We start from the raw sequence: 24,798 nt of genomic DNA on the forward strand, positions 1-24,798 counted from the left end.
TAGAATATTATTTGAATCCAAGCCCATCAAGTATTTGACCCAGGTCAGTTTTAAACATTTCTGACTCCTGAAGTCCTGAGGCATATTACCTGAAACCATGACTGGCCAAATAAAACGGCAATTCACAGCAAGATGCATTTCTAAAATACATTTTACTAGGAGCAATTCTACGTTGTACAAAATCGCTGCAACCGTACTACTACACGTTCCAAACTTTTGATCAATATACATACAAAATATAAATCAGTGCAGTGTTCTCTAAAGCAGTCTTTACATCTAGATTACACTTAAATGTACAGAGTGAGACAGGGTGATCTTAACAAAAAGAAAAATAAATTAGAGCCCTACAGCAAATTGCACTTACATGGTGAAGTTCTACAACCAGAGCTTAAACAGTGCTATTATTCACTAGGAGAGGATCCTCACCTCAGAGTAAAAAGGGGAAAAGAACACAAATCAGCTGTTACTTCAATAGACTGACATAGGGGCCATGGCCAAGCATCAGTCCTACAGACCGATTCTTGTCTTTAAATGAGGAACATGTTCTTGCCAGGCAATTCAAAATGATAGAATTCATACAGAGAAATAAAAAAAATAAAAAAAGATGAATAAAATCAGACCGCAGCTCTGAATAATACTTTTTAGTTGAACCAGAACACAACACAAAAAAAATATTCTGGTGGGTCGTTCCAGTTGCGTGCGGGTTGACGGTCTAGCAGCGGGAGGAGATGAACGGTACCGTGCAAGTGGCGGGATGTGAGAATACTGCAGGGTTGACCTTTAACCTCTGAACCACAGCAGTGCATCCTAGCAGAGCACTATGGAAATGTCAGCCTTTGAAGGAAAATCCACAGACGTGACCATGAGAAGTTCCCCAGATATCAGAGATATGCTTCTCCAAAACTTAACTTCCATGGACTTGTATGCACAAAGTAACTTCCTGTTTGATGACTTCCTGTTGAGGGAGTTCATGTAGCGTCAGGGAAGGATAAAGTGACATGAAAATAGAGCAACTTCCACCACTCCTACAGTTCTGTTAGTCTGACCATAGGAGATGTACCTCAGACTACAGTGGGCATTTTTTTGGGGCATTTTATTTTTCCCAAAAGACATGCTCCTCTGGTCGAGTGATTCACATTTTGCAGAGTAAAAGTGAGAGAGAGAAAGACGATGTCTAGGGCAAACACTTCTTTTGCGGCTGAGTATGTCGCGAAAGATGTGCATTGCCTAGATCAGCCCACTACCATGTTGGACCATCGAGTCTCCTCAGTGTCCTCCGTCTATCCATCAGTGTAGAAAGTCTGCACTATAGACTAGATGGAGACAATGACATAATGCTGCAGACTACAGGGAGACAGTGACTCGGTGCTGCAGACTACATGGAGACAGTGACTCGGTGCTGCAGACTACATAGAGACAGTGACTCGGTGCTGCAGACTACATGGAGACAGTGACTCGGTGCTGCAGACTACATGGAGACAGTGACTCGGTGCTGCAGACTACATAGAGACAGTGACTCGGTGCTGCAGACTACATGGAGACAGTGACTCGGTGCTGCAGACTACATAGAGACAGTGACTCGGTGCTGCAGACTACATGGAGACAGTGACTCGGTGCTGCAGACTACATGGAGACAGTGACTCGGTGCTGCAGACTACATGGACAGTGACTCGGTGCTGCAGACTACACAGAGACAGTGACTTGGTGCTGCAGACTACATAGAGACAGTGACTCAGTGCTGCAGACTACATGGACAGCGACTCAGTGCTGCAGACTACATGGAGGCTCATGGTTAGACTTACTCCAAGCGGAAATTAGTAGTTTTTTTGTAAAACTAAGCATAGTTTTCAGCTACATGATTACACAAAACACTAAATAAGGCAGTTTAACTATTGATATTAAAGATACAGTGTAGATAACATACATTTTACACACATTTTAAAATGTTCAGGGCTCAATGTGCCCAAATGTGTGGTCGTGTTTCTCCAGTGTTATGGTCTTGGTCCAGCTGAGGAACTCACACAGTGATATGCACAGTACTGACAGGTCGATACTTAACACCCATCAGGTCAGCAATACAGGTGAGTGCCCCTTTTAAAAATAACTAGCCATATAAAAAGTGTCAGTACAGATCAGTCCAATAAAAATAAAATTCCAGCCATCCAATCCAGAAATCCAGCCATCTGGTGGACTGATAACAAGTAGGTCTTCCACAGTGATTTCAGGCTCAGGTGGAATGGGGTCATATGGGGGGGGGGGGGGGGGGGGGGGGGGGGTGTTCAGTGACTGATCCTGGATCAGATTCTGTGCTCAATATGAAGCAGTAGGGGTTGGAATTTGGGCTAGGTTAGCTGATCCCAGATCAGATTCTGTGCTCAGTATAAAGCAGTAGGGGGTCAGGAGCTGGGCTAGGTTAGCAGTTTCTGGTTAAGTGCTTTGGGCTATGTGTAGGGCCTTCTGAACTATGTGTGGGGGCAGTGTCCAGCTAACAGGGGGGTCTCTTCTTATCCCCAGTGGCATTCCTTGTCCTCAGTGCCATAACACCCCCAATCCCACACCCCCCTACTTTAGAGCAGTGAGATGAAATGCCTAGCCAGGAAATCCAGTGGCTCACAGTTTAATAAAAACAAAAAAACAAAAAAAACAAAAAAACAACACTCCTTCCCAAATTCTCATCCTTTTGGAATGTAGTGAAAGGTAGAGACGAGTAATCTCCTGTGGTCGCTGCCGGCGAGATTCCAAACTTTTGTTCCCAAAATGCCAGTGTCCAGACAGGCAGGCGGCGTTCCCAGACCCGTCTCAGAGCTCAGTGGTCAGCAGGTGCTTGGTTCTCGAGCCGTCCTCCTTGGGCAAGGGCGTGACAATACTGTGGGGGGTGATACAGGGGTACACTATATCAACAGCAGCTCCACAAGGTTCAACCGCCAGTCTCAGTCATGACATCTACATGCTACAAAACAACCATGGACCAGTTTCATTGTGCACCCGTAATGCAGCCTTTCAGAAAACAAAGGCACGTTAACTTAAACAGTCACAGGACTAGAGACATGTACACCACACCACTACAGCAAAAGGCATTATAGTTTAGAGCCCTTCAGCTCAGGGTACAATGATTCAGGGAGCGGCTACCCAACTTCAACACCTGGGGCCTACAGTGCCTGCAGGTATTTGCTCCAGCTACATACTACATCCACCTGATTTCACCAATGACCTTACAGGCAAAAACCTGCAGACACTATGGCCCTCAGGACCAGGAGTTGAGTTGCCCTGGTTTAGGGCACTAGGGCTCAGGGCACTACGGTGAGCAGGAGGCCACAGAGGGCAGGTGGGCAGTTACCTGGTCGCAATCACATTGTGGGTTTGAGAGGGCTGCGGATGGGCGGTGTGAGCGCCCCCTTCAGGGTGGAGAGGGGATGCCTTTCCCGAACAGCCATGGTCAAGAAGGCCGTTAGTAAAGATGGCGCTCTGCCCAAACGAAGAAGAACGGAGGGGAAGAGGTCAGTCGTTACCCAGCTACATGATGGACAGAGTTAGACAGAGAGACGGACAGAAGGAAACACGGACAGGACTCACTGCAGCTGTGGGGATGATCCATCGCGGAGTAATCAACGGTTTGGACTGCACCTGCAGAAAAAAACAGTGGGACAGCCAATCAGAACAAAGCCACATGACCCCCATTGGGGTGTGTGGCTACTAGGAGTTTAAGAGCAGCAGGTGTCTGAGGCAAGCAGGACAAACATGCAGGTTGACAGCAGAGGGTCTAAACTTACTACCGGGGTGGGGTCTGTGAAGTCTATCAGATTATCGGTGATTGGTGCAATCAGGAGGTCCAGGTCTTCTGGCTTTGCCTGCGTTGCGAGAAGCCATATAGTTTTACACAAGCACTTGCACTGTGGAAAAGCATACTAACTTGAAAATTCTTCCAGCACCCCCCCCCCCCAAACCAGTCGAATGATAACTTCCCATCAACCCCAAATTCAGCTGAAATGGCTAAATGCTAAGGGGTGTAGCTGAAATGGCTAAATGCTGAAGACTGCAGCTGAAATGGCTAAATGCTGAAGACTGCAGCTGAAATGGCTAAATGGCTAAAGTACGTCACTACTTAAGCTTCTTATTGTGCACAATGGAAATGTTGGCGATACCTTGGCAAGCGCAGCCTCGTTAGCGGGTTCGATGGGGACTGGGGCAAGCGAGGTGAAGAGGTCTTCAGCCGTTAATTCGTCACTGAAGAGAAACAGCAGGTCCGGTTCATTACAGACCTCGCATTTGCAAGCACCGCACACACACAGGATTCCTGAAGCCTGCCTCACTTTTATCCATAACCATAAACCATAACGATGCATCATGTAGCGGCAGCAGCTGTTTACACAAATTGAACAGCCGCTGTTCTCGTTAAAACGTGTTGTACAGTGATTGCGGTGTGTCGGTTGCCAATGTAGAAGGTGGCAATCATCTCCATTCATGTGAAATTACAATGTTTTCCTGATTTACGTATTAGCATCCTTACTAGCTGATGAGGTCATTACGATTCCTAGTGCGACTAGGGCTTTAGGCAGAACATGTTCTTTTAAAATTATTCCCCACACGGTGGCAGATGGTGGTAAGAAGCAAACCTATTGAAAATCGGATCTGTTGGATCACAGCTTACCCTAACAGCAGCAGAAATCGAAACACAAAGGGCCCACTAAGGGCCTCTCTCACCCCCCACTGTCCCCCCACCACCTCTTCTCTCTGCGTGTATTGTAGTTAAACCAGTGACAATTTCCTGTGTCCCCCACTCCACCCTGAGGGTTTTACCATGTCCGTCCCAGACAGCGCTCCCTTTAGACATCAGCGGTGCCCGGAATTAGAGTTTCAGTGTGACCAGAGCTGTGAAATCCAGCGCCCAGAACAAAGCGCTGTGCCCCTGTAACAGCCCTAAAGGCCGGACAAGTGTGTGATACCACACGGTAAATCTCTATCCGTGGGACATGAACCCAAGGTAGAAACCAGGAAGTGTGTGTGGGGAGGCGTGAATAAGGCAGCACCTACACAAAATGGAGAAGGTGACAGAAATGGCAGCAGCTGTGGAAAGCAAGCCCTAGTTAGTTCCTTAAACACGCTCCAAGAATTTCAGCATTACTGACCCTCAGAAACCCAACGTGGACCCTCATAACCCTGGGATAATTATAGTAAATATAGCCAGCACTTGCTGGTCTGGGGTCTGCCAAAAAGTTGGGAAAAGCAAAACAAAACTGGAAAAAATGCATGGGAAAAGAAGCCTGAGTTTTTCCCCAGCGAAACAAGGTCCTGCGTCCCTAACAGGGTCTTTGATGTCGAAGGGCATGGCACCAACCGAGGTTTATGAGGGGGGCTGTAAAAGTCGTTCACCTTGACTTTGAATGTAGGGGGGGCACTGTTAACATGTGACCGCGAGACGTCCATATCGGGACAGACTGATCCTGAACGCGGCCAGGACGTGCTGCTGCGTGCCAAACACCCTCACATGGGCCGACGACCCCAAATGCCAAATCTTTCCTACGTCTGGGTCCTGCCGTAAAGAGAGCTACGAACCCATGTTCGCCTTTGAATAATACTTTAGCTTTTAGTTGTGTTGCGCTGCATGCACAGGAAATGAGAAACGTTTGGGGTGGGCGTGCAAACTCTAACCAAAGTATTGTTGCTCTTCAGCGTAGTTGACGTGTGTGTGTATGAGAGAGTCAACATGTGAGCATGTGCGTCATACACCATGCCAGCCTTAGATAAATCCGCTAGCTGCTTGTCAAGTCAAGCCGTCAATCTCATGACTCAGTTCATGACTCAGCACCTGCGAACACTACAAGGCTCAAATACAGCATCACCTAGTACCTACAGCAGTGACCTTCATTCTTGGTCCTGGAGAGGCGCAGGGTGTGCTAGTTTTTGTTTTCGCCTTAATATCAGCAACCAAGAAACCAGGTGAGGTGAGTTAACTGAGCAATTAACGGCTTTAAACAATTTAATCGATCAAGCGCCAAGTAACAATAAAAGCCAGCACACCCTGCGGCTCTCCAGGACCAAGAATGAATCACTGCCCTACAGGTTCTTCAACCAACTGGATTAGCTGTAGTTAAATCTGACATCACTACAGAACAGGCTCTGTGAGAATCTTTGCCCATTCCCATTCTATAAAAGTTCAACTTCACAACAGCAACAGTAAGCGGAACTACACTAGAACAAGGTTCTTCCTCTAACACCCATAATGTTAAAGGTGGAGCAGTCGAAAATAAGCACTGTGGAATCCAACAGCCTTGTTCATTGTGGGAACTTCTCATAACCACAGTCATTTTACAGAAAGGCAGCGCCCTCTACTGACCGCTGACCATGTGCAGCTTGTAAGCGTGGAAGAGCCTACTAACAAAATGAGCGCCACACATTCCAGAAAATATATCTGACATTTTCATCTGAAAGACAATGCTGCACAGAAGAAAATAAATAACTAAAAAATAGAATAAAAGTATAAATTCACAAAACGTATAAATTCACAAGCCTCTTCTTATCTGGCTGGGAGGGAATATGTACACATTGAAAGGGTAATTAAAGTCAACCAAACAAAAACCTTTTTATAAAATATGAGCTAATTAACTATAAAAAAAAATGCACTGAAATGCATGAGCTATTTAGTCAGAAATTTGTACTGAGGCTAGACATTGTTCTCCATTGGGCTGTAAAGTAAATCTGCAGCACATTTCATTGTTCAAGTGTTTTAAGGGTTACCAGGCAGAAAATGATCATGTGACAAGCAGGTGCAGTGCAATATCACCAGCAGATGGCAGCAGAGAGCTGTGTGACAGAATAAATGGAGGTGTAGCTGCTTTGTGTGCAGAAACACACACACAGGATGTGACATGCCCCACTCGGTACACAATCACACCTCACAAACTGAACTCTCTGGCGACATCTGTCTAAAAACATGACTAATATCAGTGCAATCTGCAGCCTCTGTGCTATATCGCACAGTTCAGTGGATATGACGGGAACAGACAAGTGGCCCTTTTAATCTGGGCGTGTCCCAGTTTCTCCCTCAGACACCAGCCAACCGGGATTACATCAGTACCTTCTTCAGTTCATTTCCCAGAATCCACTCTGGTACTAAGGTAACACACACACACGGTCTGGACTCACCTTGGCCCTGCGGAGGCCAGCAGGCCTGGTTTGAGAAGGTCTCGTGACTCCTGCCTCTCCGTGTAGCCGCTGGCAGAGAGAGAGGAGCTGCTACCCAGCCGGCCGCCCTGGCCCTTGTTTCTGTGAAGAGGCGAAAGGCACATCATAAGAACAAAAAACCTGCTTATCTGACACCCTGCTGTTTCTGTACACGTATCTACTGACACACCCGACACATATCTACTGACAAAGGCAACTCCCCATCTACTGACACACCCAACACACATCTGACACCGACAACTCCCTATCTACTGACATGGGCAACTCCCCACAGGCACCATCAATCAACTAACACAAAGAACACACATTTACTGACAGGCAACACATTTACTAACACAGCCAACACACAACTACCATGTGCAACATATTGACAACTGACATGGCCAACATGAGCCAAATTTGTTAACTCAATGTTAACTAAATAAAATATAATAAAATAAGTAGTCAACTCTTGCTCGATTAATTTGTGCGGGTCTCGTGTGCTTTTCAATTTGCATGGGATTAGAAGCCCGATACACTTTTTTAATAAACAAAGGGCAAGATAAAATTTCAATTGAACATTAATCTCCGGGCATGGTCAACACATCCACTGATGCAGCTTACATGCAAAATCTACTGACAAGGCACGCGCGCACACACACACACAAACACACACACGATTTATTCATTTTTGTGAGTTGAATGAACCATCAGGGTGAGGTCTCTACTCAGAGGTGATGTCAGAAATAAACCATGAAGAGGGCCCTGCTGAATATTCATAAGGCTAATCAGCTTTATATTGCAAGGCTGTGATTGTCTGGCCTAGCTGTACAGCGGAGGAAAGCCTGTTAGACTCAGGGCCTGGTTGTGGAGAGAAGGATGTTGAACAAACTGCTCAAAATAATGGACGACACAACACACCCCCTACACAATCTACAGGCCGGACAACAGAGTGTTTTCAGTCAGAGGCTCCGTCAGCTCTCCTGCAGTAAAGACCGTTACAGGAGGTCTTTCGTGCCCACCGCAATAACCATATACAATAACTCTCATACATGCAGAGAGAGGAGACTCCTCCTCTCCCTCCCTCTGCCCCTCTCCTTCCCTCCCCTCCTATAAAGTTACTTTTAACTCATATTGCTAATGCACATTGCACACTGTACACTTGTGTCCACATAGCACATTGTAATTTGTACTTGCAGTGTACAGGCATAGTAATAATAGTATTACATAACATAATATGCTCCACAGAGGATAGTTACTACAGCGCAAGAGCACTGTTGGAGTTAATATGCATATATTGTTTTTAAGTATGGGTATATATTGTTATATCTTGTTAAGTGCGCATCGACACCTACCTCTTGTGTGTTTTTGATAAAAGTTATGTTGTATTGTGTTACTGACATGCTACTGCAGCTGTAATGCCAGAATTTCCACACTGCTAGCGGCCTTCAACCGCGCTGCTAGCGGGCTTCAACCGCGCTGCTAGCGGCCTTCAACCGCGCTGCTAGCGGCCTTCAACCGCGCTGCTAGCGGCCTTCAACCGCGCTGCTAGCTGCCTTCAACCGCGCTGCTAGCTGCCTTCAACCGCGCTGCTAGCTGCCTTCAACCGCTCTGCTAGCGGCCTTCAACCGCACTGCTAGCTGCCTTCAACCGCGCTGCTAGCTGCCTTCAACCGCACTGCTAGCGGCCTTCAACCACACTGCCAATGGTGTTCAGCCATACCTTAACGCCGCCTCTTGAACGTTACAGTTCTTCTCTCCAGTCACAACGTGCTCCTCCCTTGATACCTAAACAGACAGAGGTGACATCACATTAATACTCGCCTGGTGGTGACCTCCACCCTGACTTACAAAGCAATTCACAATTTGAGACAATGTAGCAGCATTTTTACTTAATTGCGCTACATTTAACGGTGGACTCTTTACTGGTCCTTTGTGCAATACTGTGAAAGGTGTCACAGCTCTCCCTGGGGCATTTCTGAATAAAAGCAGAACACAACCCTACACACAACTGTGTATTCACAGCAGGTAACACAACCCTACACACAACTGTGTATTCACAGCAGGTAACACAACCCTACACACCATTGTGTATTCACAGCAGGCAACACAAAGCACACACCTTGAGAGCAGCCTCTGCCTGGGCCTTGAGGATGTTACTCTTGAGGTCCTCTGTGGGGCGCAGTGGAGCGAGCACAGGGCTGCTGCTCATGCTGTTCAGACACTTCTCCGTCAGCTTCATCACATCCTCCTGAGGATAGCAAGGACACTTCCGGTTACATCACTTCCGGTTTCCCACAAGGCAGTGACCGAAACGGGTTACTACGGCATAAGTAAACTGAGCACACTGGATGAGAAAGTTGTTAAGTTGGTGAAAAGTTTCTCTAAATGTTGTATTGATGATATTTGCATTTCCAGGGTTTCACCGAGTCTGGGTGTGCCCAAAACAGTGGTGTCCTCAAAATATGTAGTTATTCTGCAGACAACGCAACATTCCCATTGCTATTTTTTCCCCTAATGGTATGGCGTGTCATGAGATACCCGACCAAGTAATCACTCTCACTTTAGCCGATTTGCGCAGACAGCCCGATATTGAACGCAGACGGAAAAACTACAGCTTAAACAAGCCTAATCCTAACAGAGTCTCATCAGGGGCAAGTTGCGTTGACAGTGTTGTTCTGTAGCTTTAAGAGAACATAAGCGCTCCTCCTCTCGTTTACATGCTTTCCTGTGGCCATAGTAACCTGTTGTCTGCAGCTTCTAATCTGCTTAGGCCAGGGCCATAATCTTCAGCAGAGAGGCCGCTAACATGCTAACGCAGGTAGCACCAAAAAATGGCCAAAACCTCAGAGCAGGCATCCGCCCACAGACCTCGATATGACTAAGCGTAAATGAATGCTTGTGGTAATGAACAGTGGGAACAAATGACATGAAACAGCCATTATCCTGCTGAGGTGGGTTAAAAATGCTCGGGGGTTAGAATTGGGGAGGGATGGTACTTGCACCCTTCCGGCTCCTTCCGCCCGACTGCACTGACCTGGTTGTTCATGTTGAGGTTGACGTTGGATTTGGACGAGCCTGAGACGGGGGCGCTGTCGATCTCCAACTGCTTCAGACGGGCTGCGGCCTCTACTGGGGGGAGCGGGGGGGGTTGCAAGAGAGGCTAAATGAAAACCCAGGATCGCACGACCCCCCTCATTACACCCAGGTCCTTATTAAACAATGCGTTATCCCATCATGACCACGGCCCGTTTCATTAGACGGAGGAACCACAGACAATGTCAAGCTCTTGGTAAGAGGTAATATTTACATTTTTATGAGGCTTTGCTGAATGAGTGTTCCCAGTCCACGTGGGTGGGCGTGTGTCCATGCGTTTGTATGAGGGCGTGCAGAATGTGTGTGCGTCTGCATGTTTGTGTGTGTGTGTGTGTGTGTGTGTGTGTATGCGTGTGTGTGCGTGTTTTCCTCCCTCACCGCTCAGAGACACACTCTCCTCCGCTGTGGCGTTGAAGGCGGCAGGAGCGGCACTCGCTCCAGCTTCCTCTGGAAGGCCCACTGTTGCTATGGGAACTGGAACTCTGATGACCTCATCGATGCACGTCTCCAACAGGTCCGTGGTGTCGAGCAAATCGGCCACGAGGGGTTTGCTATGAAACGGAGAGGGGTGGGGTGGGGTATTAACAAGCTATAACTTCCATCAGCCCAAACCCCCCCCCCCCCCCCCGTGATAAATGTATACCTTTATGTTTATTTTAAAATGCTTACCAGGACACTGCTGAGGGGAGCCAGTGGAGAGGAGATTGGATGATCTGAGGCGAGTTGCCCAGAACCAAACAGGGCAATGTTCTGGCCCAAAAGACCACTACACCTCTGACATTTCACTCCTTCAGGCACCAGTGGGGGGACTAATTTTATGGGTAGCAACTGTAGAATGGCTTGGAAAACACCTATTTATTAACAAGCGTATTCATTTCATATGAGGGCTTGTTGTTCACTGTCTTTATTCATACGTCATGGACTCCTGGTGAAACGGAGCAAAAACCATCGTGGCGAATCGTACATCTCGTGTTGAAATGAGGCCGGCTCTTATTACACGGGTTACGGACTTCTTCCCACATGACCCCTCATTACATTACATTACATTATTGGCATTTGGCAGACGCTTTTATCCAGAGCGACGTACAGTTGATTAGACTAAGCAGGAGACAATCCTCCCCTGGAGCAATGCAGGGTTAAGGGCCTTGCTCAAGGACCCAACGGCTGTGCGGATCTTATTGTGGCTACACCGGGATTAGAACCACCGACCTTGTGTGTGCCAGTCATTTAGCTTAACCACTACGCTATAGGCCGCCCCTTCATCTCGTCATAACAAACAAGTCACAGGTTGCCCTAAACCAAGGGTTCCGTCGCCTCTCCTCCAGAAAACCATTGCCTGATCGAATCGCTTAATTAATTGTATTAACTTAATCTAATGAAAATGTTGGAAAATGCCCAATGGGAGAGCTTGTATTTAAAAAAATAAAAATAAAATAAAAAATAACAGGATGTATAAAATTTTTTCAAAAATCTGGGTTTTGGATTCAAATACTTTTCTGGGTTCCTGCCTGATCCAACCAAGAGGACCAGAAGGCGGGGTTTGCACTTACTGAGAGAGTTTCATAGGTTCCAATACACCAGACAAGCTCAGTAAGGCGTAGAAAAGTATTTGAATCCAAAACAACGACTTATTTGACCCAGGCCTGATTCACAGCTAAAACAATGTTTGCTCATCTGAGTGTACACCCGGCAGCACGACGGGTCCCCAGGAGAAGCCTGAGAAAGGCCGGGTCGCAGACAGCTGGTTTCCAGGCGTTGGGTTTGTGCAAAGAAGAACTCTGACAGGGCCGTAAAACTCCCCTCAGGCCCTACAGTATCCTGCCAGGTACTTTGTTCAGTCCCGGGACACTGGTGCATTCCTCGCTGTGTGTATACCAGGCAAACACTCGCACACACTCGCAGCGGGCTGCAATTCAGAGGCTCTTAAAGCCTTCTTATATTCCCCACCCACGAGGGGGAATACAAACAGGGGGAAGTGATCTTTAGTCAGTGTGAAGAACGCAGTGAACACTCAATCAGTACCTTACAGAAGATAGTTTCCCTTCAACTGCTAAATAGCGTGATGAGTAGAATTTTGGTGAGAACCACACAGTGAAAACACCCACCCCCGAGACTAAAGAGAGAAATGTTTACATAACCCCACATGCCAGTGTGCATGTTAAAAATCTCTCCTCCTCCACTAGGAGGGGGCTGTAGCAAACCTTCAGGGAGGAACAGACGGACACAAAAACACACACCGAGAGCAACAGACACACTCACACTAAAAGCAATGAATATGCACGCAACACACACAGGCATACGAAGACAAACTAGGCACGGCTATGCCCCGAATGACTCGAGACATGTGGCGCAACCAGCCAAATCAGGCCAAAGTTGCAGCACTTTGCTGGACCCACAGGGCCGGGGTGCGAGCAGGGTACGGGGCCCCCATGGACGGACAACCCACCGGGCGGCTTACCAATGCCTACAGGAGGGACTGGTTAGCGGTCCAAAGCGTCCCCACTTTGGCCTGATTATAGACAGGACTGTCGCCGACGCGGCAAGCGAGGTCATCATTAGTCGGAGCGAGAGAGCGAGAGGCCACATTCCACACACGCCGAGGCGAGATTACGACCCCTAAGAGGCTTAAACACGACCGCTTTCGGTTTTAAACTGGGAAAAACCCCGCTACACGGTAAACAAACTGCTGATAATCTGTCCCTCCAGCATCTTCTCCCTCGCCGTACAAACGGACACCCGCAGGGCAGAGGTGGAGCAAAGCTTTCTTTTTATTGAAACTTATTATCCAACATTTAAATATGAAATACAGATGACCTTCGGTAAACGTGAATCTGGTCGTAAACTATGTGCTAGTTGATTAATTCGAAGAACAGAGTGAGTGAACAAGGTGAGTCAAAGCATTAATAAAAACAACACTGATCAGTCCCGTTAGGAGCATAAGACAGAACTAGTTAAGGCGTTCAGTTCTTCTGTTGCAGGGAGCAGAACCCAACACAACAGGTCAACGCTGAACTGCAATCAAATGCATGAAACGCACATACACCACAACCAATCACAAACCGTGGTTTTCATTTGAAATAGCATGATAAAATTAAGACAAAACAACAATAAAAACTCTTTTAGTACGTTAGAATCCATAGCGGGTGTCTCCCATGTAAGGAAACGGGAGGGCGGTGGCAGGGTTGAGTAGGGGAATGTTGATGGAATAGCTGAGATATCCTCGGAGCTGCACAGGAAGTCTCTGTGCTCCAGAAGACAGGACGTTGACAGGGATCTGGTTTCAACACCACCCCCTCGACTCCCCACCCTCATACTGCTGCTCCCTCAGTTCGTTTCGGGCCGGGCGGTTTCACCTGGCCCGCTCCACACAGAACTCTTTGTGTCCCCGTCCGGCCCGAGGTGACTTAACCGTAGCCGCTGTGCTGAGAGGGGGGCCGAGCTCGCGGTGGGGGAGGGGGTCAGCGCTGGGATGGAGGGAGGAGGAGAGAGGCCTGAACACAGAGGAATGGGGGGGGTAGGGGGTTAACAACATACTGGAATGCAGGAGAGAGAAAGAGAGAAGATGAGAGAAAGACGAGAGAAGAAAGGGTCAGAGAAAGAAAGGGAAAGAGAAAGAAGGCAAGCAAGAAAGACAGCTGATAAGAAAGGGTAACGGTTGCACAGAATGCCAGGTGACATTGTGGAATGGGGCGAAAGATATGAAACTAGGCATGTGGGGGGGTGGGGAAGAGTACACACACACACACACACACACACACACACACACACACACACACACACACACACACACACACACACACACACACACACACACACACACACACACACACACACACACACACACACACACACACCATTGTGAGCTTCTGCATTTCCCGATGTTAGCATTAGCATGCGGCAGCAAGCGAAGAGCAGATTTGTAACAGCAGGTTAGTGAAGGCCCACATTCCTGACTCAGAGCTTCTCCTCTGACACGAAACAGCAGAACGCTGCTCAGGTCGGGTTGGGTCTCAGGTCGGGTAGGGTCCAAAAAGATCTGCTGGTGCTGAGTCACTCAGGGTCTGAGAGCAGACTTGAGGTAATGGGGAGGTGATGAGCTAAGGAGTAGGGGGGACTCTGTTATCCGACACTCTGCTCAGGACCACCGGCGAAACCAAACGGTACTGCGCCGAATTCGAAAAGGCGCGAGATTTACGCACCTCACCGGTTACGTAAAAATACCACAAGACTGGGGCCCCAGCTAACCTCCTGTACTGAGAAGAGCCAGATACATCGGACGCCCAAAACGGGGAGGGAAGGCAGGTTAGGTCACTAGCATAACAGAGTCAGAGGATTCAGGTGCCTCTGTTCCTACAGCTCTCTGGGACCTGCGATGAGTCATCCTGACTTCCTCTTAGATTACAGGATTTTAGGGAATCGCTGTCCCAAACTCTGAACTTCTTCCCCCCCTATAAAAGTCTTAAACAAGTCACCTATTTAGGATAACATCCTAAGTCAGTGGTCCTCACTCCTGGTCGTGGAGAGCCGCAGGGTGTGCTGGTTTTTGTTTTTACATTAATATGAGCAACCAATTCAGACGCCAGAAACCAGGCGAGGGGAGTTAACTGTGTAATTAACTGCTTAAACTGATCAACTGCTGAGTGCTGCAACAACAAAAGCTACCATATACCCTGCGGCTATCCAGGACCAGGAGTGAGGACCACGGTTCCAAATAACGCTGGCGTAACCATCACTACTAGTAATTTAAATCAATGGAGTTTCAGAACACTGGACTTGCAAACACAGAACTTTCCAGAAGCCTACTCTTCAAAGGGTTAAAAAATGAAAACTCCCAGCATTCCTCATAGAGTCTACTGGAGAGATGCCAGGCTTGAGCTCAGTTCAGACGCACTGCGTGCCTTCCTCTCTCCTCTAAATCACATTACATCACGCCGGTATCTTGCCTAAACGAAAACAACAAGGGTCTCAGGCCATTAAATTAGTTCACCCAGACCATTAAATGTGATGCTTTACAGGGCTTTCAATTCAAACACGACCAGCACAGTACATTCACAAATAACCCCCCTGAGATGCGACTGCCCGGAGTAAAGTAAACTTTCATTAAATCCTAATTAGGAGTCGACGCAAAAAGCGTTTGGTTGCGGTTGGGCTCCATTAACTATGGAGGAGAACGCATTAAAGTCTAATAGACCTGCGGTATACAGCTGCTTATATCCTTAATTATATCAGTTTCAAAATCCATACTTTATGTAAGCTACATTTAATTTGTTCCAGATCAAAATATTGTTTGGCAACTGAAAAGGTGAGGCTGCTCGAGTTCTTTCGCGTAGTACGAGATGCTCGGTCAGGTAACCCATCAAATAGCAGGCATCACCTCGGCCAGGGCTCACACGCCATTGCTTCTTAAAGGGCCAGCTCTCATTGTCTGAGGAAAGGGTTAAAGCAAATCTGTACACAGGTCACACAGGAAAAGCCAGGCCGACTGATTGGAGGGTTAACCGGGGTAGGTCGTTAGCCAATCACAGAAGGCGGTGAAGAGGATTGTGGGCCACATCCAGACACGGGCAGAGAGAAGAGGTTCTGCCTGTCCACCACCAAGAAAAAAGGCCACTCCCACCAAGGATTTGATTGGTTTTTGGAAGAAATCAACACGGGAGAAAAAGAGCCAGTGAAGGAACCCCGGCTGGCTGAAAAAGCCTTGTTGTCACAGAAGACCCCACCCCCAGATCTGATTGGTTGAAGCAGCTGGACGACAGCGAGTGAGCGATTCGGCCGCTCAAAGGTAAAGTCCATACATACCTGGCCTCATGAGGAGACTGCTCAAAACAGCAAGCTAGAATTAAACAATGTGGATCTTTTACAAAATGGCGCAGATCACAAACAGACTTTGAACAAGGTCACCATGGAACACTAATAAGCAAGATAAGACTTGCGCAGGACACTGCAACACTGTCTCGCTTACAAATGTGCCAAAACCATAAATTGTGAAAATGACCCTCCCTTCTGAAGTTTTTTAGAAAAAACCGATAGGAATATGGGCTCTCAGAGCAGAAAAATTGTAGAGAAATTGTAATCCTCTCAGCTGCCACATAATCCCTGAGGAAGGCGGAGAAGAATGGTAGATAACAATCGGAGATCTGAGGGGGCGTAGTTTCTTGTCTCTGACACGGTGCGGGTGCTAGCAGTTAAATGGCTGCCACCTTGCTAACAGACACAGCCAGGACAGTTCCCAGTGGGCTAAAAACAAACCTCACAACATTTTTCAAGCCATCATCCCCTCCTCTTGGACCCCCTCCAGAAATCATCATGCCAACCCCCCACCTTCTGTTTTTTCCTGTCACCCAGAGGGGTGCGTGTTTGGGAACAGGCATATCCCAAATGCCAGCAGGTTAGGAGGTGACCTCACCTCACGTTCCCGCTGTGTTAAAACCCTACGGCCGCTCACCTTCTTTTCTCTGATTGGCTGGCGCCGGGGCTCCTGGGAAGGGCTTCGATTTCCAGCGGTCCAGAAGCAGCAGGTGTGGCAGTGGGCGGGGCAGAGACCACGGGCAGGGCAGACCACGGAATTTGGGTCTGGAGAAGGGGAAACGGAAAGAGACCGCTAAGGGCGCAAGATGGGCACGCGCGTCCCACTCAGGCAAACAGGAAATGCTGCAAACATCTCCTCTCACACGCGTCCTTTCACACTGATGCCTTTTATTATACACAATTATTATTATTCGTTTATTTGACAGGGACGAAGCACATTAACATTGGAAAGGCCAGAGCCTCCTTCTTGCGAGGCAGCAGTGTGAACCACCACAGCGCCATGCCGCCTGAATGGCTGAGCTGAAGGAGAACAAGTGACACCCTACCTTGGGCTCTTTGTCCTGGTCCAATCCGTTATTCTGGACGCTTGAGATGAAAAAAAAATGAAAAAGAGAGAGGGAGGAAGAGTGAGAGATGGAGAGGGAGGGACAGAAAGAGAGAGATGCGATTATTATGTATCATTATCCGGACTCATCATTTATGTAGATGTACTAGAAAATGGAAATTACTGACTTGTTGCTGATGTGTGGGGTACCCTGGGGGTGAAGTTAATAACCGCACATCTACATACTGTGTTTTATTGGGACAGCAGAAGCCCACTAAGAGGCAAGAGTCAGCTATCTTTAATAACTGTGGTTGGTGAGGTGAAAATTCAGGGGATGCAAATATACAACTAGTTTCAGTTTTAAAACAAACAGATGAGAAGCAAGCTTCCATTGCTCACCCATAATTACAAATCCATCTGACAAATCCATCGGCAAACCAGACAGGATGTTACTTCCATTACTTAAGGGAATGCATCGCTAGACCGGCATTAAAAATGCATGATTCTGCAAGTATGTTTAATCTGGGCTGGAAATTAACTTGAAAGTTTCTGGAAACAGAAACTTCTGGAACGCCGAAAAAAACAACCGGAGAGGAAATGCCTGGATGCACCTGGCGTATACCACGCCCACGGCACTTAGACTAGACACAGTTAGAAACAAATGCTCAACTATCCAAACGCTTCACGATCCAATTTCTGCAGACTTGGGCTGCCTTTTAACAACTTCATTCTGCCAAGTCTGACCCTTCAACTTAAACTAATTAATTCACTGCATAATGAGCTTTCTCCTGGCTCAAGTGTAAAGGGGTTAAGCTAGCAAGCAGAGCTGCGGTCTGGGCTTGGCAACTGCTGCTTGTTATTTGATCCTACATACTGTATCTTTACAGAGTCAAAGTAAAAGTATGTGTGTGTGTGTGTGTGTGTGCGTGTGTGACACACACACAGGTCCTCCTCCTACACATGTTTTCAGGGACTGAAGGAACAGTCTGTGGCTTATAAATGTGTGAGAGTTGATGTGTTGACCTTGCACACTAAGTCCTGTGCGGTACAGATTGGACACTGTCCAGACACAGATCAGAGCGTGATAATGACCAGCCTCACCCCACCCCAGGCAGAGCAGAGTGGGGAGGGGAGGCGGGAGGGTGGAGCGGCCAAAGCAGGCTGCCAGTGCCACAGCTTTAATCAACACTGAGTTGCTGTGTGTGTGTGTGTGTGTGTGTGTGTGTGTGTGTGTGTGTGAGCTGCTGCATGTGTGTTTCAGCATGCATGCATAAGAGATCGAGACAGAGACAGAACCCAGAAATGTAACGGAATACTTACTTGTGGTTTCTATTGACAGCTGTGGAGATTAGAAAACAAACACAATGTTAAGGTTTTACCAAATATGTATCTATGAATACACAAAGTCAACATTATTTTCAGGACGGCGGCGAAATGTAGCTTTTAGACTCAATGTAATGCTGTGCCGTCTCTGCAGACAATTATGAAAATGTCCAAATTCTAGTCATACGCAGACTAATAAACTATTGTAGAAATCCAACTGAAAGCAAGCAGAGCATCAGTATTCAAAGGCCTCTGCACTTCCTGTTCATCACGTAAACGCATCACCTCTGTGCAGCATCGTTCTCCTGGAGTAGCGTCGGCTGGGCCTTCTCTCGAACGAGGCAGACCGCCGTGCCTTGTTGCCTTTAGTGGTCTGATACTCGGTCTTCCCACTGTCAGAGAGGCACACAGAGACATTTAGTGTGTTCCCACGCGTAGAAAACACAGGGGCAAACGCACGGTACCCTGACAAAGGCTAAGCCGCATTTTCAACATGCTTATAAAATTACTTCCTTTGAGGACATGCCATAGTAAAGGCATTTTAATATTCATACTAGATTAGATTTTTTTTCGCCAAGGAAGTGGTTTTCCTGTAATAATAGTATGGAAGTATGTGTGTGTTTTACTTGGGTATGGCGTAAGAAATAAAGAGCAAGTGCTGTTTGTGAATGAAGCATATGGCATCACTAAACACACAGATAGGCACTCAGGCATAGATAAGGTAGGACGAGCCAAGTCAAGGCCATTGAGTCTATTTAAACCAGGATAGAAACCAGTGTTGAGTGTGATTGAGGGGCAAACTTGTTTTGCATTTGCCGGCCAGCATGACAGTGTCAAGAAACCATACGTTTATCAGACGACTGTTGTGTCACCAGCTGAATTCCAGTAATGTTTACCAAGTTGACAAAGTAACAAGGACCCCAGGAATGCTAACCATACAATGTTAAGATGTGTAAACACAGCCAGAAAAACATAGTCTTAACTTATCGTATCAGGACACAAAATGGCGTCCTGGGACCTGCGGCGTGGACCAGTCTGACCCACCTGTATCGGAAGCGGGAGCCCATGCGGATGAAGCCGGACCGGGCCGAGCCCTTCTGCACCGGGCCCCGCAGCCGGAAGAAGGCGTGGTGCTCCACCGCACACTTCCACAGGTGCTTGCAGGCCTTGGGGTGGTCCATGCGGAAAACAAAAGTGTGCTCCTGCTCCTTCCCCTGCGAGGGAGAGAGGGTCCCTCAGCCACAGCTTAACACAGGGGAGAGCAGCACCAGGGTGTGTGCTGGTTCTGCTGCCTTTCAGCACTAATACAAGTCATTACTGTGGCCGAAGAGTCTACACAAACTCATTTCATTACATTACATTACATTATTGGTATTTAGCAGATGCTCTTATCCAGAGAGACGTACAGTTGATTAGACTAAGCAGGAGACAATCCTCCCCTGGAGCAATGCAGGGTTAAGGGCCTTGCTCAAGGGCCCAACAGCTGTGCGGATCTTATTGTGGCTACACCGGGATTAGAAGGCCACCCTATAATTTCCAATTTCTAAACTTTCAGCTGATTGAAAGGACGCCACAAAGAACTGCAGGCAATGAGGCCCTGCATGACTGAAGGTAAACCTGCTGACACTGCGGCCCTCCAGGACTGGAGTTTGGCACAAAGCATCCCACAATGCACATGGAGGATAATCAGGCCAACACATGCAAACATGGCACAAAGTAAGAGTTCTGTAGAGGGGGACAGTCCATTAGACAGGCTATGCCCAATGCACATAGGGCCACACCTCGACCATAACTTACAACACTGTTGCTCCACAAATATCTGTCCTTGTGGCTGTTTTACTCAGACAAATGGACCAGTACCCCTTCTACAGTACCCTTAGCCTGACTTGGGGTGGCGGTTGGGGGGGCAGGAATGGAGGCCACTCTAGGGTTTCTGCTCGCTCATTAATATAATTTCAATCATCCTTCACGGAGGGAAAAAAAAAAAAACAACAACATTCCTTCCTGTGCCCTAATCAGTTGTGAAGCTTTGTGACTTTCCCAGCATTAGGCTGCTCTTGCAGAGCTGAGCCCTTTGAAAACCCAGTTCATTAAACCTGCACATGAAATGATATAGGCACCTCCAGCATGTTTGCCCGGAGGATCACGATGGCTTCACGTGATAACAGGAACAAAAGCTCATATGTGGAATGTGAGGTCTTGCATCAGTGTTTACAGTTAGACTGGCCACGTTTCGTGCCAAAACCGCACGCACCAACACATTCCACCTGGCCACGTGCATCATTCCATTGCATCATGTTTTGACAAAAAAAGTCCATAAGAGTTCATAAGAGCAACCAAATGGCTACGTAAAACTGATGAAGTGATGGCAGAATTTAAAGGCTTTGCACTGCTGTCCAGTCTGGACTGGGTGAGTGAGAAATGGCTGTGAATCACTGTGGGCCTCCCCAGTACTGGCCAGTGATCTTTACACATTAACAGCTCCTGCTTTATAGAGAGCTAAGGGCCGAACATGCCAGACATGCCTGTGTGTGGAGGGAGGAGTGAGGGAGAGGGAGAGAGAGAGTGAGGGAGTTTTATTAACTCTGCCTGGAGAGATCCCAACAGTCCAGGCCACTCTTTACCAGACACAACATGGAAGGAGCTGAACACTCTCACAAGCATGCACTCACACACACACTCAAACACACAGGCACGTACACACAGCTATTGAGAACTTCTCTGGGGAAACACACTAGTAGCTGGAAAGTCCCGGACAGTTGTCAGTTTGTTAGAACAAAGTGCAGTCTGTGGAGAAGTGTCGGGTTGTTCCGGTAGGCGCGGAAAGATTAAAGATTTGCAGCAGACTTTACCTCATCAGTCTCCTGCATTACCTGTTCATCATCCTCAACCACCACCAGGGTCAGCTTGCTCTTTTTGAAGTCCAGGCGGGTGATCTTGGGCCTAGGGAGGAGAACACACACACACACACACACACACACACACACACACACACACACACACACACACACACACACACACGCGCACACACACACACGCACACACACACAGAAGGTATCAGGACACATACAGATAAGCACATGTGTATGTGATTCTATACTTGTATGTCTGACCTGAACATCTGCTCACACTGCCTCAATCCCTGCCATCGTGAATGATGAAAGGTAGGTATGCTTGGGCTGAACTAAAACCACCAGTGTTGCGGGGACCGCACACTTCTGTTCCACCCAGGTTCCTATTAACCACCTGAGCTTCAGTCTCAGGGGAGCTACCGATTCCAGAGAAACTACTGCATTCGCAAAGCCTCCTGATGGTTTTAATCAGTAAGAGTAACTTTCTCAGGTTAACCCTCTCATAAAAAAATGAGCCCTGCAGATTATGAAGTGGCAGAGAGGTACAAAGAGCAGAGCCAAAGGTTCAGCACTGAAAAAGGAAGGGAAGACCGCGACAGTGGAATGGAAAACAAGATCGTACCATGCATTGAAACGCACACATGCATGTATGCATGTATGTATGTATGTATGTATGCATGCCTACAACTTGGGAACTCACAGGCACACGCATGCACACAAGCACTCACACAACCCCTCACCAGAAGAACAGTCCAATCTTGGTCTCGCCCTCAAACACCAGGACTCCTGTGGGGGTCAAGCCCAGACTGTACTCATTCCCATCACGAGCCTGAAGGGGGCGGTATACACAATCTCATTTTAAACAATCTTGTTTTTATTCAAAAAGACATTTCATCAAATGTCAAAAAGAGAGCACATTTTATTCTGTCAAAGCATCTGATAGTCACACCTATGATTGTCAGTGAACAGAAACCATGGTGAAGCTGCTACTGATATTGTTGCTGATAAGTTACCTATTGTGGAAGTTATGCAAGGCTAACTGTGTAAAATATCCAGCATACTGGTATGTAAGTTATGGATGGTATTGTTGTGCAAGTTCCCTCAGGCATCGTTTGGCAAGTCATCCATAGTATTGCTGTGGAAGGTATCTCTGGCATTGTCTGAATACACACGATTTATTACTGTAAAGAGTGACATAATGCAGCCAGTAACAGTGGTAGAGAGCTCACCTTGACCATGTGCATGTCCACTCCGTACATCTCCAGCCACTTGGCCTTGTTCAGGTAGTTAATCTCTGCCTGTGCAGGAGTCTGGCCCCTGTGCAGAATCACAACACAAATGATCTCACTTCAATGTAACATTGAAGAAACATTTCCCGTAAATGACAGTCACAGGCAACATGAGTTTGAGAGGTTTCTGATTAACCGAGAGGGCATGAGCACCTCCCCAGCCGTAGGCAGAAGTAGCTGTGGCCTACGGAGGGAGAGAGGGTCGTCTCAAGGTAGCCACCTCCATGTTGGGAGAGCTTGCACAATCTTTCAACAAGGCTGAAAAGAACCCCAGTTGGGAAAGATTTACTGGCCTGAACGCCTCCTTACTCGGCTGGTTTAAGGTTACCGACCGAACAGCGAAAAGCTGACAGTTGACACTGGAGGAGTCTTGACGACGTTCCTTTTCATGTATGAAGGAGGTCGTTTTAATGACTTGCACATTTCTGCACCATCAAAGTCTATCCAGGGGCTTCAGCGGTGGAGTTTAATAAGAGGACACAGCAGACTACAGATGTTCCAAATTTTGAATTGAGACAGGACACCTGCCAGATAAGCCCTCCAAATTCTCTTCTTCCTGACTCCAGCAGGGTCAAAGTCTGGGCTCTGCTTTACGCTCTGACCTACGTCTGATCTGGATATCGTTCTGAGCACGGCTGCGTGCGGAAGTCCCATCTGACACCGATTCAAGGTTTACATACATTATGTCAAGGATTTTCTTTGAAGACAAGCAAATCCTTAATTTAAAGATCCTTAAGCCTTCATTACAGGCGACTCTGGGGAGGGCCATATTAGGTGCTGGCAGGGTTTCTTTCCTCACCGCTGACCCAGGACCAGCGTCTGATTTTACACAAACTTGTTACGTCCGGGAGGAAAGTTTGGATCAGCTATAGGTTGTAGAAGGTACTCTGAGGTTTTAAGGAGCGGGGATGTACCTGCACTCTTTCCAGGTGTTGTAGATTGCCAGTTCCATGGCCTCCGTTTGCTCGGGTATGAAACGGAACTCTGACACCAGGTCCAGAGCGTGTTCCGCAGGATCACAGTCCCCCAGCTCAGCTAGAACAGAAACGGGCGTGGTCAGGTGGAGGAGTCGGGTGCGGTGAATCCTGGGCTCTAGCTGAGACACCAGACCATCCACTGGCCATTTCAGAACTAAGTAGTCTGAAGGTGTCCATCCAAAACCTATTGTAAGGAGCTTAAAATAGCACTAGTATTTCATTTTGGTATATGTGGTATAACAATTTGGTATCGAATTTTGCAGAGATTACCAAATTTTATTCCTATAGTGTGAACAGCAAGATCAGCAGCTGACCATTAATGGAATCGCTGTTGTTTTTGCCCAGCTCCCAATTCACACCCGTTCATTTTTGGCAAAATGAATACTTTTAAAACACAAAGTTAAAAAAGCACTAAACGGAGGGGCTAGCACTGCCGCCTCACAGCAAGGAGGTTCTGGGTTCGAATCCCCGTCGGCCGGGGCCTCTCTGTGTGGAGTTTGCATGTTCTCCCCGTGTTTGCGTGGGTTTCCTCCGGGTACTCCAGTTTCCTCCCACAGTCCAAAGACATGCAGGTTAGGTTATGCTGATTGGAGAGTCTAAATTGCCCATGGGTATGAGTGTGTGAGTGAATGGTGTGTGTGCCCTGCGATGGACTGCCGACCTGTCCAGGGTGTATTCCTGCCTTTCACCCAATGTATGCTGGGATAGGCTCCAGCCCCCCTGTGACCCCTGTTCAGGATAAGTTGGTTAGGATAATGAATGAATGAATGAATAAACGGAGGCTAACCGATTGAAAAGAGTAATAACACCATTCCTTTTTTGAATAGCCAACTGTACGGTGATATTTTGCTATTGCTATGCCAGCCACCCTTCTGCAGGGGATGGGGCAGTTGAGTGTGAACATCCCGGTACGTCAGCAGCCACGATACACAATAACCAATGATCACGTCCCTAGCTAGGCCACAAAGCGGACTGTACTACAAAAGGGAGTGCTAATCAGACAACTGGTCACCAGTTGGTATACGGTGAGCAGGCTGTTATCACCCAAGGATTGGGGCGCCAACAGTATTCCACCAGCCTCCAGATTCACCCCTTTGAAGCATTGACAAGGGGGTAAAGAGTTCAGTATTTATCTATTATCTTTGAAAAAAAAAAAAAAAGAAGTCTGTTTCCACAGTCAGTGACAGTGCGTGGCTGTGCTTGAGCAGAAGGCAAGATGATAGGGGGTTGCAGTCAGACTGTGGCGAG

At 47.5% G+C, this 24,798-nt stretch overlaps 1 protein-coding gene across 6 annotated transcripts in view; it reads right to left on the minus strand.

Moving 5' to 3' along the window:
* Window positions 1-2,280: 2,280 nt before the first annotated feature.
* Window positions 2,281-24,798, minus strand: part of epb41l5 (erythrocyte membrane protein band 4.1 like 5) — a 36,584-nt gene continuing 14,066 nt past the window's right edge. For 2 of the 6 annotated variants that reach the window (XM_061235433.1, XM_061235432.1), the window contains exons 8-26: window positions 23,488-23,608; window positions 22,514-22,601; window positions 22,025-22,113; window positions 21,285-21,375; window positions 19,477-19,646; window positions 18,718-18,824; window positions 18,430-18,448; window positions 17,111-17,150; window positions 16,702-16,829; window positions 10,635-10,807; window positions 10,198-10,292; window positions 9,283-9,411; window positions 8,884-8,948; window positions 7,144-7,263; window positions 4,143-4,224; window positions 3,771-3,848; window positions 3,574-3,624; window positions 3,338-3,465; window positions 2,281-2,866 (exon numbers count right to left, since the gene is read on the minus strand). In XM_061235433.1, coding sequence (XP_061091417.1) covers window positions 2,800-2,866; window positions 3,338-3,465; window positions 3,574-3,624; window positions 3,771-3,848; window positions 4,143-4,224; window positions 7,144-7,263; window positions 8,884-8,948; window positions 9,283-9,411; window positions 10,198-10,292; window positions 10,635-10,807; window positions 16,702-16,829; window positions 17,111-17,150; window positions 18,430-18,448; window positions 18,718-18,824; window positions 19,477-19,646; window positions 21,285-21,375; window positions 22,025-22,113; window positions 22,514-22,601; window positions 23,488-23,608 — 1,841 coding nt within the window. In that variant the 3' untranslated portion in view covers window positions 2,281-2,799. The remainder of the gene's footprint in view (window positions 2,867-3,337; window positions 3,466-3,573; window positions 3,625-3,770; window positions 3,849-4,142; window positions 4,225-7,143; window positions 7,264-8,883; window positions 8,949-9,282; window positions 9,412-10,197; window positions 10,293-10,634; window positions 10,808-16,701; window positions 16,830-17,110; window positions 17,151-18,429; window positions 18,449-18,717; window positions 18,825-19,476; window positions 19,647-21,284; window positions 21,376-22,024; window positions 22,114-22,513; window positions 22,602-23,487; window positions 23,609-24,798) is intronic. The other 4 variants (XM_061235437.1, XM_061235436.1, XM_061235434.1 and 1 more) reach the window with 4 other exon arrangements.

This window comes from Conger conger, chromosome 3 (genome assembly GCF_963514075.1).
Source record: "Conger conger chromosome 3, fConCon1.1, whole genome shotgun sequence".
In the NCBI taxonomy this organism is placed as follows: Eukaryota; Metazoa; Chordata; class Actinopteri; order Anguilliformes; family Congridae; genus Conger; species Conger conger.